Here is a 16,222-nt window from a genome sequence, read left to right on the forward strand (position 1 = left end):
AAATTTGTCTCCCATTCATTTCCAATGCGCTCATTTCTGACCGCGAACAATACTAGTGTGACTATTTTTCAGGACCGTTCAACCTTTTCGAGACATGTCCATGATTTTATTTTTAATTATAATTATTATTTAGCAAGTGCCAAAACCTTTTCCAAGTTTCGTGCCATTCCCATGATGTAAAAAAAAAAAAAAAAAAACTTACAAAATTTCATGCAGCACCCGAGGGTTAAAAAGTCAGTCTACTAATACTGTCACTGACTCGTGAATAAGTGCTGAAGAACAGCACTCAGAAAACTGACAATAATATATATATTCCTAAATGTCTTTAGGACCATATACATCCCTATTGTAAGAAATCTCTGTCGCAATTTCGGGTTCATGCAGCCTTTAAAAATATGGCCATTAGACAACAAACTCCTAAGTGTCTTCCTAATGCTACGAGAGACATTACTAACACAACTAATGTAAACGAATCAAAAAGGTCTTTGATAAACTGTATTTGTATAAAAATAACATCAGTAAAAAAGCATTTTAAAATGTCAGGACTTTGTCTGCAATTAGGAAAACTCATAGAATGAATCCCTTAAAGGGACAGTTCACCCAAAAAATATAAACTCTATCATTAATTACTCGCCTTCATGTCATTCCAAACCCGTAAGACATCACACAACATTTTTAAAAGTAAAGCGATTGTGTCTCAGAAAATTTGGACTAAACCGCTCACTTCATATGGATTAGTTTTACGATCTCTCTATTAACTTTTTGAAGTGTCGAAGTGTAGTTGTGTAGCTGTCAATGTAGGGACAGAAAGCTCTCAGATTTCATTAAAAAGATCTTCATTTGTGTTCTGCAGATGAACGATAGTCTTACGGGTTTGGAACGACATGAGGGAGAGAAATAACTGACTCATTTTTGGGTGAACTAACCCTTTAAAGATCTTCTAAAGCCTGTATCTTTCTCTGTGTTTTTACTCGACACACAAAAGGTTAACACTTTGAGAACAGTCATGGGCTTAGTCTTCTCTGTCAATTTGTTAAAAAAAATGTAATAAGCCATTTTAAATATCAACGCCATTATTGGAAAAATCTATTTAATTTGACACACACATGTTTATGTGTAGAACAGTTCAACAGCCGAACTATGAAGAATGAAGAAATCTTTCAATCGAATATTCTTCCTCCTTCATTGAATATAGCCTTGATTACTCTCTTGCCTAAGCCAGGAAAACCTTTAAATTTGATTTCCATTACACGAGAGTAGATGTTAAAACTTCATGCTGATTTGTACTCGGCTTTCGCCAAGATAAGCAAAACTAAGACGTAGCTTTACAGTAAACTATGCTTCTCCATCCATTTACGCTTCTTTCCATAAGGTAGTGTGACTCCCCTTCTGTCCGGCGTTAACGGCAGCAGTGTACTTGGCGCGTTAGCGCACGCGACGGCTGCAACTACAGGACCAGCACGACAACCGTCTGGATTGAACCGAGTAGGGGACATCTCTAGGGTCTTCAAGTGGGCACCTTCCGTCCTCAGTGTTTCGTCGACTAGCCCACGACACCTCAAGAGGGCTCGACAGTGACTCTGGCGTCCCAGTGTCACCCCCCTCCGTCCCCCACTCAACTCAGCCCAGCTTACTGACCTCTACATCCCTCCTGCTGCTGAGACCTAACCACAATATCACAATCTCTGCGACCCAACCATACGCGCCAACCCGTTGACTAAGGCTGTCGAGCCCCACTGGTGCGTTAATATGCAGTTTCAGTGGACAACGGTTCCGTATGGCATACCACCTACCGCAAAACACAATATCTACCCAACCACCCGTTATTCACGCAAAATACACAGGAACGTATACAAACAAACCAACAGACTCTTCAAGTTTGAAAGAACTCTACGAAACCGTAGCGTGGCGGCCTGTACACAGCCAGCTAGAATCTTTCCGTCTCAACCACAGCCAGTTGCTGCTCCTTTCTGCTGCTTCAGATAAGTTCTTTACTGTGCGACGCAACTCTTGGCCACTGAATCCGACGTCTCTGAGGAACCGGGTTGTAGAGTGTGCCACAAAACCTCGACAACCCACTTCCACTGGATAAACCTGGACTCTCCATCCTCGCTGTTCTGCTTCAGTGGCCAGATGAGCATACCGCAGTTTCTTCCTCTCATATGCCTCATCTACCGCATCCTCCCATGGCACTGTTAACTCTATCAGTTGAACAATGCGTGCTGATCCAGACCACAAAACAATATCTGGTCGTAGGTTAGTGGTGGCAATCTCAGGTGGAAAAATAAGCCGTTGGTCAAGATCAGCCAGCATCTTCCAGTCCCTAGCAGCTTCCAGTTGTCCTGGGCGAGAATTGGTGTTAACACCTTTTCTTGGTGGTTGCTCGCCTGGGCGGAGGAATATTGTCTTCTGCGTGTAATGTTTTGCTAGAACAGGTGGCAACTTATTGGTCATGTTACGCTTGCCTTCTAATGCTAAAGCCAAACATCGCAGAACTTGGTCATGGCGCCAAGTAAACCGACCTTGGCTAAGAGCCACCTTACATCCTGTCAAAATGTGCCTTAATGTGGCAGGTGATGAACACAAAGGACAAGAGGGATCCTCTCCTACCCAGAGATTTAGGTTCTGCGGTGATGGGAGAACATCATATGTTGACCTAATAAGGAAACTGATCCTACTCTCTTCCATTGACCAAAGGTCTTGCCAGCCCATCTTACGTTGTTCCACACTCTCCCATCTCATCCACTCTCCCTGCTTGGCCTGTGAAATGGCCTTTATACACCTCATCCTCTCCTCCTGCTGTCGCACCTCGTTGACTACCAGCTTCCTCCTTTGAGCTGGGCCTGCCTTGTGCCATTTAGGAGGAGCTAAACTGAGCCCAAAACCCCCTCTTCCATGCTGTACCTGTCCCACGATATCCCTAATTTGAAGGGCAGCCTTTGCCTCTACTACAGATTTCTTTGCTGACCACTTTCTACCAGTTTTTAACACAGGGGCTGCCTCCCTTACACATTTGTCGCGTGACTCTACTAAGGTCATTTCCAGTCTGACCTTGGCACACTTGAACTCCTCGGTTAAAGCAGAGACTGGCAGCTGCAATATTCCTTTACTATAAAGTCCTACTCTGCTGAGGTAGCGTGGAACTCCCAACCATTTCCTGATGTATGAACTTATCAACGCTTCCAGCTTCTCCACTGTTGTCAAAGAAACCTCGTACACGGTCAGTGGCCACAGCAACCTCGGCAGTAGACCAAACTGAAAGCACCAGAGTTTTAGTTTACCAGGTAGAGCACAGCTGTTTATGCTCTTCAACCCTTCCACTGCTTGTCGTCTAACTTCTCCCACCCGAACTGTGTCCTTTAGATCCCCATCGTACCATCTCCCAAGACTCTTCACTGGCTTCTCAGAAACTGTTGGTATTGCCTCACCATTAATGAAGAATGTTTTATCTACTACCTTTCCTTTAACTATCGAGATGCTCTTTGATTTAGAGGGCTTAAATTTCATTCGTGCCCATTCAATATTATCTGTTAACTTCCCCAATAACCGATTAGTGCAGGCTACTGTTGTAGTCATGGTTGTCATGTCATCCATGTATGCTCTGATTGGTGGTAGTCGCATCCCAGAAGCCAAGCGCTCTCCTCCTACTACCCATCTTGATGCCCTCATGATTACTTCCATCGCCATGGTAAAAGCCAGTGGAGAAATGGTGCATCCTGCCATTATTCCAACCTCTAGGCATTGCCATGCAGTGCTGAATTTTGAAGTTGAGAAACTGAATTGCAAATCTCCAAAATAGGCTTTCACTAAATTTGTATAAATTTAGATAAATGTGAGAATCTAAGACCCATTAGTCTTTTAAATTCAGATTTGAAAATCATTTCTAAATTATTAGCAAAACGACTACAAAATACTCTCCCTTATGTAATAAATCAAGATCAAAATGGATTCATCGTGGGAAGGCAGGGCTTCCACAATGTACGGAGATTATTAAATATTATTCATTGTAAACAGGATGCGCCAAATACAGCTCTTCTATCATTGGATGCCGAAAAGGCCTTTGATAGGGTCGAATGGCCATACCTTTTCCGGGTATTAGAAAAATTTGGATGTGGTAACAATTTTATCAAATGGGTCAAAATATTATATGACAGCCCCACTGCTGAAATCATCACTAATAAAAAAAAATTCTCAACCGATAGCAATAAAACGCGGGTGCCGACAAGGCTGCCCGCTCTCGCCTTTATTATTCACGTTAGCAATAACCATTTGCAATTGCAATACGCTCCCATCCCCAACTCAGTGGAATTACAGTAGGACCAACTGAGCAAAGGATTTCTCTGTTCGCAGATGATGTCACAATTTGAGTACTTGGGGATACAGATTTAGTTTAGAAAAAATAGTTGAGGAAAATTACAATTTTTTAATAACAGAAATACAAAATTCAGTTGATAGATGGATGCCGCTGCCAGTATCTATAATTGGGAAAATTAACATTTTAAAAATGAACATTCTTCCAAAGCTACTATATCTGTTTCAGAACATTCCCCTCCCACCCCCTCTTGATTTTTTTCTCACAAATGAAAAAAATGTTTATACGTTTTCTTTGGAATAATAAAAGGGCAAGACTTCGTTTGTCTTTAATCTACTTGCCTTATGAACGTGGAGGTTTGAAATGTCCTAATTTCAAGCTGTACTATTGGGCTGCGCAACTAAGGTCTATTATGTTTTATTATACTAATCATTCACCACATTGGATAGAAATGGAATCACAAGGATTGAACATACCTCTTCCCTCATATATATACTCAAATACAACAAAAAAACTATTAAGTGAAATTAAAAACCCAATTCTTAAAAACATGATAAAAGTATGGAGTGATGTGAAGAAACTTTTGAAAGATCCACACTGTCTGTCTCAATTTAGTCCATTATGGGGCAACCAATCTTTTCCACCAGGCAGGGCAGACGCAACATTTAAGTTATGGAATACCAAGGGACTGAGAATGGTTTAAGATGTGTATTTGCCAAAATCTGACATACTAATGACCTTTCAAGAATTACAAGATAAATTTAACTTGGATAAAAAAACATTTCTTTAAATATCTCCAACTCAGGAGTTTTATAGGAGCAAGTCAAAACAATGTATTAACGAAACCCACTACTTCAGACTTGGAAGAAATGTTGTTAAAAGATAGTCAAAAGAAAGGCATTATTTCTCAGTTCTATAATCTGATTATGTCCTACGTTCCTGAAAGTTCTCATGATAGATTTAGAGCTTGGAAAGAGGATTTGTCATTGCAACTTTCAGAGGAAGACTGGCATGATGCATGTACTTTAGCCCACACAACATCAATAAATACTCGTCTTAAAGTTATTCAATTTAAATGGTTAATGCGAACATGTGACACCAGTGGAACTCTGTCGATATAATGGAAACATTCCTGATGTGTGTTCAAAGTGTAACCAATGTAAAGGAACACTGGTTCACTGTATGTGGCATTGTACAAAAATTACACTCTTTTGGGAAGAAATAAGAGACATTATTCAAAATATTATTTCCAAACAAATAATATTAGAACCAAAATTGTTTCTTTTGGGCTTATATCCAGAGAAGCATAACTATACTAAAAATGAACGTACATTTATAGACCTTAGTCTGCTTAATGCCAAAAGATGTATAGCTTTATTTTGGAAAAAAAAACATGTAGACCAAGAGGCACTTTCTGGTTACGGCAGATGCTGTCTGCTCTGCCACTAGAGAGGATTACATATGTGCTAAAAGGCAAACAAGAACTATTTGAGAATATCTGGAATACTTTTATTGAATTTGCCAAAGATTTGGATTTAACAGATGACAATGACTGAGATGTGTGGACACTGCAGTTCACTTCTGGACAATAATTTGTATCACCTGATTTGTACAACTCATTTATTTTATTTTATACCTTTTATTTTAAAGAAAAGTGATGAATATTTGTAGTCTGTTGCATTGTACAGTGATGGCTTTCTGATAGGCATTGTGGTTGTTTGTCTTGTGTTTGTGTATGCACAAAACTTAATAAATATATTCTGGCAAAAAAAATAATAATAATAATCAGTCGGCTATAAACAAAGCAATTGTGAGCAATAAATAAACAAAACTAAAGGCAGGTATCCCACAGTAAATAACAACAACAACACAATTTTTGCAAAGCCACACAGGCACATATGCATATTGTATCATCACTAATTATATAAACAAAATTGAACTAACATCTAGTGGGTGTATGTACTAACTCTTTCTGATTTCCGTCTGTGTTGCTGCGTGCCCTCCTAGTGCGAGTTCCAGTTGATGGTGAGAGTGAGCAAGCTACATTCCTTTAAAAAAAAGTTGTAAACTATTATTATCATAATTTACAGAGTAGGCCTACTATTCCAGCACATGCATAACTGATAGGCATTAGCATGCTGATAAATAAAACATATGTAACATTATCAACCAACCTCCAAATATAAATAAATATATTATCACTAAGTATATAAACAAAATTGAACTAACATCTGTAAAATAGTGGGTAAATATCTACTTACTCTTTCTGATTTTCGACTGTGTTGCGCGGCCTCCGAGTGGCAGGTGAAGGTAGTGATGCTGCAACTACATTCCGTTAAAAAAAGTTGAAAACTATTATTACATAAATATTTCAAAGTATAGTACCATTGGCCTATAGTATGAATAACTGATGTGAAAAATGGTAGACGCATGCTGTATATGCGTGTCAATGTGCCATTACCGGAGATAGCACTAACATTAACACATTTGCGCACTTCATCAACCGGGCATATTTACACATTTCAGCACATTTACAACAGATATTTGCGAGGCACTGCGAGCACACGCTTAGTTGATGATAATGAGGCAGCATAATCACTATAGCCTAGTCAAAATATAATCTAAACATAGATAATATTTTTTAAATATCATTTTACATATCATACAGCATATAGCCTATAGACTAGACAATTTAAATGTAAGTAAAACCTGCCTATTAAGATATATTCTAAATTTCAATACTCTGAATAGGCTACTGGATGGCAAGTCTGCAAATAGTCCAACCAGTAAAATATGTGCATGTTTATATAAAACAGCTTGTCAACTAATGTAAGTTAACCCTCTGGGGTCTGAGGTATTTTTGAGGTCCTTGAGATGTTTTGGCAGGCTCTGACATTTCTGCTTTTTTTTTAGTTGCTTATAAACATATTAATGGCACAGGTGAAATTACACTCTATATAGCACACACAGGGCTACCATTATATGTGAGCAACATGTATGTACATGTTTGTATTTTTGAGAGAAAATTGTTTATGCGTGGTTATTGAAAAAACAAAAAAATAAAGTTTCTAATATAAGGCCACAAATAACATACTAAATATCTGTCCACAAGATTTTTGACTAATGGATGTTGTCGCCTAGAATTTTTGCTTCAAATTGATCTGAAAATCATTCTGCCTAATCATTCACATAAAACAATAGATTGTTTTAAATTGTGAAAAACATTTTTTTGTTTGCAAAGGCAATATGCGAATGGGCGGAACGGCCCAACCCCCTCATGAATAATTAGGCAGTTCTCACCTGAGCAGACTGCATACTAATGAGCCTTTCATTCAGGAGTGTCACACAAGAAAGAATGCAAGGACAATATATATATAAATAAATAAATATTTATATACACACACACACACACACACACACACATATATATATATATATATATATATATATATATATATATATATATATACACTTACCGGCCACTTTATTAGGTACCCCATGCTAGTAACAGGTTGGACCCCCTTTTGCCTTCAGAACTGCCTCAATTCTTCGTGGCATAGATTCAACAAGGTGCTGGAAGCATTCCTCAGGGAGTTTGGTCCATATTGACATGATGGCATCACACAGTTGCCGCAGATTTGTCGGCTGCACATCCATGATGCGAATCTCCCGTTCCACCACATCCCAAAGATGCTCTATTGGGTTGAGATCTGGTGACTGTGGAGGCCATTTTAGTACAGTGAACTCATTGTCATGTTCAAGAAACCAATTTGAAATGATTAGAGCTTTGTGACATGGTGGAAGTAGCCATCAGAGGATGGGTACATGGTGGCCATAAAGGGATGGACATGGTCAGAAACAATGCTCAGGTAGGCCGTGGCATTTAAACGATGCCCAATTGGCACTAAGGGGCCTAAAGTGTGCCAGGAAAACATCCCCCACACCATTACACCACCACCACCAGCCTGCACAGTGGTAACAAGGCATGATGGTTCCATGTTCTCATTCTGTTTACGCCAAATTCTGACTCTAACATCTGAATGTCTCAACAGAAATCGAGACTCATCAGACCAGGCAACATTTTTCCAGTCTTCAACTGTTCAATTTTGGTGAGCTCTTGCAAATTGTAGCCTCTTTTTCCTATTTGTAGTGGAGATGAGTGGTACCCGGTGGGGTCTTCTGCTGTTGTAGCCCATCCGCCTCAAGGTTGTGCGTGTTGTGGCTTCACAAATGCTTTGCTGCATACCTCGGTTGTAACGAGTGGTTATTTCAGTCACTGTTGCCCTTCTATCAGCTCGAACCAGTCTGGCCATTCTCCTCTGACCTCTGGCATCAACAAGGCATTTCCGCCCACAGAACTGCCGCTCACTGGATGTTTTTTCTTTTTCGGACCATTCTCTGTAAACCCTAGAGATGGTTGTGCGTGAAAATCCCAGTAGATTAGCAGTTTCTGAAATACTCAGACCAGCCCTTCTGGCACCAACAATCATGCCACGTTCAAAGTCACTCAAATCAACTTTCTTCCCCATACTGATGCTCGGTTTGACCTGCAGGAGATTGTCTTGACCATGTCTACATGCCTAAATGCACTGAGTTGCCGCCATGTGATTGGCTGCTTAGAAATTAAGTGTTAACGAGCAGTTGGACAGGTGTACCTAATAAAGTGGCCGGTGAGTGTATATATATATATATATATATATATATATATATATATATATATACAAACAATCAAAATATAAATGAAAGCCAAAAGCACATTTTTAGTCACACCTTTTAGCCATCCACATACCATTTTTAGCCATCCACCGCGGTAAAAATAAACCAGTCGCATTTCAAAGTCGTTCGCGAAATGACCGCCAGGTGGCGCAAAGGGACATTTAGCAAAACGTAAGTGGGGCTAATGTCTATTAACAGTATAATAGACTTCTGGTCTAAACATCCCTGCTTCTGCTGAATTATTTTAATCCCCCACACCCCTCCCTCCACAGCTAATCAATGCTATAGGCTACTTCACCAATATCAAATATATAAAATAGAGATATGCAACAGGCACGTTTAAAAGACAAACAATAAAATCAAAACCAGCATTTAAGTTGTTCATTAGTTCCAGTGGCCCTAATGCATGCACGGCTTTTCAAAATTTCACAAAGCGTGTTGAGATTATTTTGAATGAAATATTGAAGTTTATAATTAAGTGTTTTGGCACACCACGCCGAGTAGCCCTATGCATTTTTCTAAAGTCGGGTTTTATTCTGGCATGGTGAGTTAGTGTTCGACAAACGCGGCGGCGCGTTCATTTAGATTAATTTATTCTTCTCATTATTACAGCTAAAATAACTTAATAGGCGACACCGTAATTTTTTGGTCATACAGATAAGAGTAGAGTAGCTTACATCATTCAAAACTGTAAACTTGTATTCATATTAGGCTAACGACAAAAACAGTATATCTGTCGTCTCTGTCTCCGGGAACTGCGCCTCACAAAAATGAACCGAAAGCCACTTCAGCTCAGTCACGATAAGAAATCGGCTATGTCTAAAGCCTTTAAATGTCTAAATATTTAGGCTAATAAATGTTATCTGATTATGTAGGCTAATCCATATGAAAACGAGAGGTACAGAGGATCTACTCAAACATGCAATGTAAGCGCTTCCCAATGAGAAAATGACAAGACAAGGGTGAAAATCTCGCTCTAATTAAATGTAGGCTAAATCGCCCTGAATTAAAATGTAAAAACAGATCAAATAATGTATTTGTCAAAATGTTGCGATATTGTTTCATTTAAGTTCATAATTATTCTATAAATGTTATTTAATTTAGCAGCATTACCACGAAGCACCGTGTTTCGATATTTATTTGAATAATACAAAATAAAATAAAAACTTAATTCACAAATTGCATGCCTGGTTGTAAGGATCCAAAGATCCCTGTAGACTTTAATATTGAGTTGAACATTTTGTTCATGACAACAAATTAACATGCGTTTTTTCAGATTATATTTAGTTTTGCTTGGAAAAAGTTGGCCCAAACCAGTTTTATTTCATCAATTATTGAAATAATGAAATATTTAGTAATAAACTTTTATGACAGAAATATCACTAGGCTACATGTAACTTAAATCATTTGATTCCTTCATTATCAACACTGTCTGGAATAGCGATTTAAGTGTGAATTGCGACTTCTCTTTGTGTTAAGTCAGCCTCAGACTCCGATAGCCTGTGGGGGGTTGGAGGGACAGTTGCTGGACAAAGGTGATAATGTTCCTCTTTCATATGGAGAGTGTCGGATAGCCAGCCTGATGAGCAGGCAAAATTATTGTAAGGATAAATCTGTGTCCAAATGTAGGCCCCATATCTTATTAAATTATAAATATTGTAGTTTATTTATTGTAGCCTATTTAAAGTTTCACACAAAATTTCAATTTAAGTTATTGTAAGGTGAATTCAACAAGGCATGCTGTGTCTTTGAAGCAACAATTAAAGGCTAAATAATTTTTTTGTGATTTGTATGGCTGACACGCAGCGACATATACAGTATTATCAGCTGTATGATGTGTTTTTACCCTGAAATGTTTAATATTGAGAGAGACCCGGCGCACGCAGCGAGGGAGAATAAATAAACTTGTTAAAAAGAGATCCAGTGCGAGAGAGGCAAAGAGAAACGCATGTTTTTAATTTAATTATGTTTCTTTGGACAATTTTCGTTTTGTACTGTTTTAATTGTTTAATTTAGCTATAATTTCTTTGGCAATACAAATTTAAAATGTCGCAAGAATAAGATTAGCCTAGTGTTTCTTTTTTTGCATCGCAAAAGAAATAAACTCTAAACCCGATGCAACCCTGTTTTAAATTTTAAAAAACTGTCCCGACACTTTATTTAAACCTTGAAATGTTCGAACTTGGTTTCAAACTTAAGTCATTTTAGTGTTCTTTTACATTACACAATAATTTAGCAGACTAAAGACGAGCTTCTTCATTTTCATTTTCTGATGCAATCGGCTGACAATCTTCCTTCATCAGTTTTTGTCGTTTGTGCAGCGGCTGCGGTTCTACAGGAATGTAGCAAATTTATGTTGTAATGATATCTAAACAAAACTCTTGACTTTAAATAAGTAAACAGTTATAAACAGTTACCTATTTAAGCATCAAGGTGGTAAAATATAAACGCTGTAGGCCAACATCGATTAACAACATGTATGCTACATTGAGATTCGATCTCGGGTCGATTGAAGATCCGCGAAGCTCGTGTTGTTGCGTTGATCACTGAGCTACCGTCTGTACGCTGTTAAAGTCAACGTCTTATGCTCTTACAAAGCCTCATTGATGTAGCCTTATGTTTTTATTGCAATGTTTTATGTTGAAATGTTTTCATTATTTATTCAATTACATTTCAGTAGCCTAATTTCAGTATTGTGATTATGAATTATTTTAACTACGTTTCACTTGTTGAATACATCTGCTACCAGCTTTCAATCGCTCTGAATCAGCGCGGTGCGGCAGCAGATTACGCATTAGAGAGAATAAACCGGAATAAACGAACACTTTTCAGAGTCTATGATTGTAGCGCCTCTTAGCGGTAAAAGGCAGCAAATACACCACACATTTTACCGCCGCGGTGGAACGGCTGATGTGGGCATTGTCATGGCTTGCCTCGACATTTGCGTTTGAATAGCGCGCGTCCTCCGCGGGCGTGTCAGATTAACGCGTAATGAAGTGTAATGAGCTGGGAAAAAAATACTGACAGCACTCTCTTTTCATACAGATTGCATAAACTGAAAATATTTGTTTTTTATATAAATTACTTCATTTAAAAGAAGAGAATTCAAGCTTCATAAAGTAAAATCTCTCGTGCCTGTGTGACAAGTAATCGCGGAGTTACAGTTAATCTTAGGACGCGTTTCAGAATGGACTTCACTGACAGAGAGAACGCAGAACTCGCGTCATTTTTGTTTTTCTTTATTTGGTGAAAAGCACAACACTTTGTTTTTATTGTGAGTATCCACAAAAAAAATTGAAACTTAACAGGATCTAATGATGTATCACACTTAAATGTAAGATCAAAATCAACCGAGTATTTTGAGTCTCTTTTGCACTGATAAAAAAAAAAACGGGACAATCGCGCCGGCGCGATAGCCGACCCCAGGGGGTTAAACTAAAAGACTTACTCATCCGAAATTGTATCCATGGCTGGATCAAGTCGCTCTTCAAAATACAAACGTTCATGGTCGGAGTCCCGCTCCTCTCTGAGGAAAATGTGAACTCTTCGTCATTGTCAAGGACGAGCTGAAGAGCTTCCGCGCCGGTGTTGCGTGCCATCTTCCAAACGCGCAGGAAAGTGAGTGAATCTTATGATGAAACTTGCTGCTTTTAAGGCATTTGCCTGGGGGCGTTTATCTATTTTGCATAGATCGCCTCAACACACTATCTTATGAATAGCGCGCTCTGCGAGTGGGTGTGAACAAATTAACGATAATGAGCTGAGACAGGAGAAACTGTACTTCTCTTTAGTTTCATACAGATTACATTGCAGGAGAATATTTGTTTTAAATGTGAATTGTTTTATTTAAAAGTAGAAATTTAAAGCGTTCTTTAGACGTATGTTTCATGTTTGTGTGATAAGTATTAGCGGAGTTTCCGTTCATTTTCCAGACATGTTTCAGAAAGATTTTTGCCTGTTTATTTTATTTATTAAAAAGAAAACACAAGGTTTTGATGTTAATGTGAGTGTACACAAAAAAAGAAGACCCTCTATAGTTTATAATCATGTATTGATTTTATTTATATGACCATAAATGACGGAGTATTTTAAGTCTATGTTGCTGCTATGTGAAAAAAAAAAACAGCAAAAGGCGCCGCCGCGTTTGCCGTCCCCAGAGGGTTAATGCAATTATCTAATCAACCAATCACATGGCAGTTGCTTCAATGCATTTAGGGGTGTGGTCCTGGTCAAGACAATCTCCTGAACTCCAAACTGAATGTCAGAATGGGAAAGAAAGGTGATTTAAGCAATTTTGAGCGTGGCATGGTTGTTGGTGCCAGACGGGCCTGTCTGAGTATTTCACAATCTGCTCAGTTACTGGGATTTTCATGCACAACCATTTCTAGGGTTTACAAAGAATGGTGTGAAAAGGGAAAAACATCCAGTATGCGGCAGTCCTGTGGGCGAAAATGCCTTGTTGATGCTAGAGGTCAGAGGAGAATGGGCCAACTGATTCAAGCTGATAGAAGAGCAACTTTGACTGAAATAACCACTCGTTACAACCGAGGTATGCAGCAAAGCATTTGTGAAGCCACAACACACACAACCTTGAGGCGGATGGGCTACAACAGCAGAAGACCCCACTGGGTACCACTCATCTCCACTACAAATAGGAAAAAGAGGCTACAATTTGCAAGAGCTCACCAAAATTGGACAGTTGAAGACTGGAAGAATGTTGCCTGGTCTGATGAGTCTCGATTTCTGTTGAGACATTCAGATGGTAGAGTCAGAATTTGGCGTAAACAGAATGAGAACATGGATCCATCATGCCTTGTTACCACTGTGCAGGCTGGTGGTGGTGGTGTAATGGTGTGGGGGATGTTTTCTTGGCACACTTTAGGCCCCTTAGTGCCAATTGGGCATCGTTTAAATGCCACGGCCTACCTGAGCATTGTTTCTGACCATGTCCATCCCTTTATGGCCACCATGTACCCATCCTCTGATGGCTACTTCCAGCAGGATAATGCACCATGTCACAAAGCTCGAATCATTTCAAATTGGTTTCTTGAACATGACAATGAGTTCACTGTACTAAAATGGCCCCCACAGTCACCAGATCTCAACCCAATAGAGCATCTTTGGGATGTGGTGGAACGGGAGCTTCGTGCCCTGGATGTGCATCCCACAAATCTCCATCAACTGCAAGATGCTATCCTATCAATATGGGCCAACATTTCTAAAGAATGCTTTCAGCACCTTGTTGAATCAATGCCACGTATAATTAAGGCAGTTCTGAAGGCGAAAGGGGGTCGAACACAGTATTAGTATGGTGTTCCTAATAATCCTTTAGGTGAGCGTTACATTCCACCACTGTTTTTATGCAATATACAAAGTACAAATACTTCGTTACTTTACTTAAGTACATTTTTCACGTATCTGTACTTTACTTAAGTAGAATCAATAGTGCATACTTTTTACTTTTACTTCGTTACATTTTGCAGCAATTATTATACTTTCTACTCCACTACATTTCTACAACGTTCTGTTACATTTTCGTTAAATTTTCTGATCAGTTTTTCCCCTGCCAAAACGTCATCCTGACCGTCTGTTCGTCGCACGTTTCTGTCTCACCAGTGAAGTTTGATTGCCATAAATATATCAACCCAGTCACACTAATTGCGTCTCTATAGCACGCATTGTGTTTATCGTGCAATTTATATGCGAAAATTAGTTTTTACATGCATAGGAAATGCATTGGTAGGTTTAGTAGTGATGTGGGGTGCGTGTGTATTATACGTTTGGTTAGGATTAGTATGGCAAGCCAAGAGGTTCACAATTACGCCACAAATTAATCGTGTTTATAGCCAAACGCCGTCATATACGGCGTTTTAACATAATATGTGTGTTTATATATATATATATATATATATATATATATATATATACCGTATATAGTAAGCTTGATGTGCATATTGCCTAATTGTAAGCTTGTTCAGAAATGGTGACAAATACTTAAAATATAACTGCTTTTCCATCATATTGAACATCATTATATTAGTATTAGGTTGAATGAGTTAGAATGAACTGTTTTATTAATCATTAGAATATAGACATTAAGAGAATAAATTGTTATGCAAGTACTTTTACTTTTAATACTTAAAGTACATTTAAAATCAGGTACTTTTTACTTTTTACTTAAGTAGGGTTGTCATTGTGGTACTTCTACTTTTACTAAAGTAAATATGTCTCTGGTTATTTGTACTTTTACTTAAGTACTGAGATTCAGTACTTCCTCCACCACTGCATAAAAATACTGAATGGAAACATTAACATGTGAATAACACTCGCCTGAGGTGAAACATCTTATTTGCTGAGTGTTCATAAATTCCAAAGAAAATACATTTGCAGAATATATTCTGAGATGTGCATCGAGGTCATGTGACCTGAAGTCGTAAGTGAAACAACTTTCATTTCTACTTTGTTATAACCAGCAGTGACGATCTTCTAGAGCTTCTGCAATATTCCTTGTTTTTTCAGCTTTGATGCGACCAAAGTCAGACACACCAGCTGGAGTCGCTTGTGTTATTGACAGTGCCTTTAAAATGCTCTGGCTTTATTAAATATCTAATGCTGCCATATTACACACTGCCGATGTCTACAGACGTGGCTGCTTGTAAATAGCTGGTTTGCCAGAAGTTTCCCAAACTCATAAAAGGTTCTGATAAATGGAATATGGAAGCCGCAACCGAAAGATACTGTAATCCATGGTGGTTTTATCTTAAATATGAAGTCCAGGGACAGTTATAAATTACAGGTTTAGGTGCAATTCTTTACAGTGTGTTTTCTTAGAGAATGATCAACCGTTCCTCTCATTGTTATAGTTCCTATATCATAATTGTCAAGATTTGATTGCCTGCTGATTCTATGTGATACTTTTGCATTTTGATTATCAAGGCTGTCTCACCAAGTGTGTTTTTGTTCTCACATCACCAGAGAAACTGTCCCAGGCCAAAGAGGAGAACCTGAACATGCATCAAGTGCTCGACCAGACTCTTCTAGAGCTCAACAACCTGTGAAGATGAAGTCCTGCAGCGACGGGCCTGACGCAGATCTGTCGATCTCTTATAGTCACACACTTGCTTTTTGCTTTACAAACAATGTCTTGTACCAGTAGCAAAGCCAGCAGTACTTTAAACAAATCATCTACTTGGA

At 38.7% G+C, this 16,222-nt stretch overlaps 1 protein-coding gene across 4 annotated transcripts in view; it reads left to right on the forward strand.

Moving 5' to 3' along the window:
* Window positions 1–16,222, forward strand: part of tpm2 (tropomyosin 2 (beta)) — a 37,776-nt gene extending 21,554 nt beyond the window's left edge. For all 4 annotated transcript variants that reach the window (XM_056233235.1, XM_056233233.1, XM_056233240.1 and 1 more), the window contains one exon: window positions 16,004–16,222. In XM_056233235.1, the coding sequence (XP_056089210.1) occupies window positions 16,004–16,086 (83 nt within the window). In that variant the 3' untranslated portion in view covers window positions 16,087–16,222. The remainder of the gene's footprint in view (window positions 1–16,003) is intronic.

This window comes from Rhinichthys klamathensis, unplaced genomic scaffold (genome assembly GCF_029890125.1).
Source record: "Rhinichthys klamathensis goyatoka isolate OS25496 unplaced genomic scaffold, OSU_Roscu_1.1 h1tg000363l_1, whole genome shotgun sequence".
NCBI classification, from domain to species: Eukaryota; Metazoa; Chordata; class Actinopteri; order Cypriniformes; family Leuciscidae; genus Rhinichthys; species Rhinichthys klamathensis.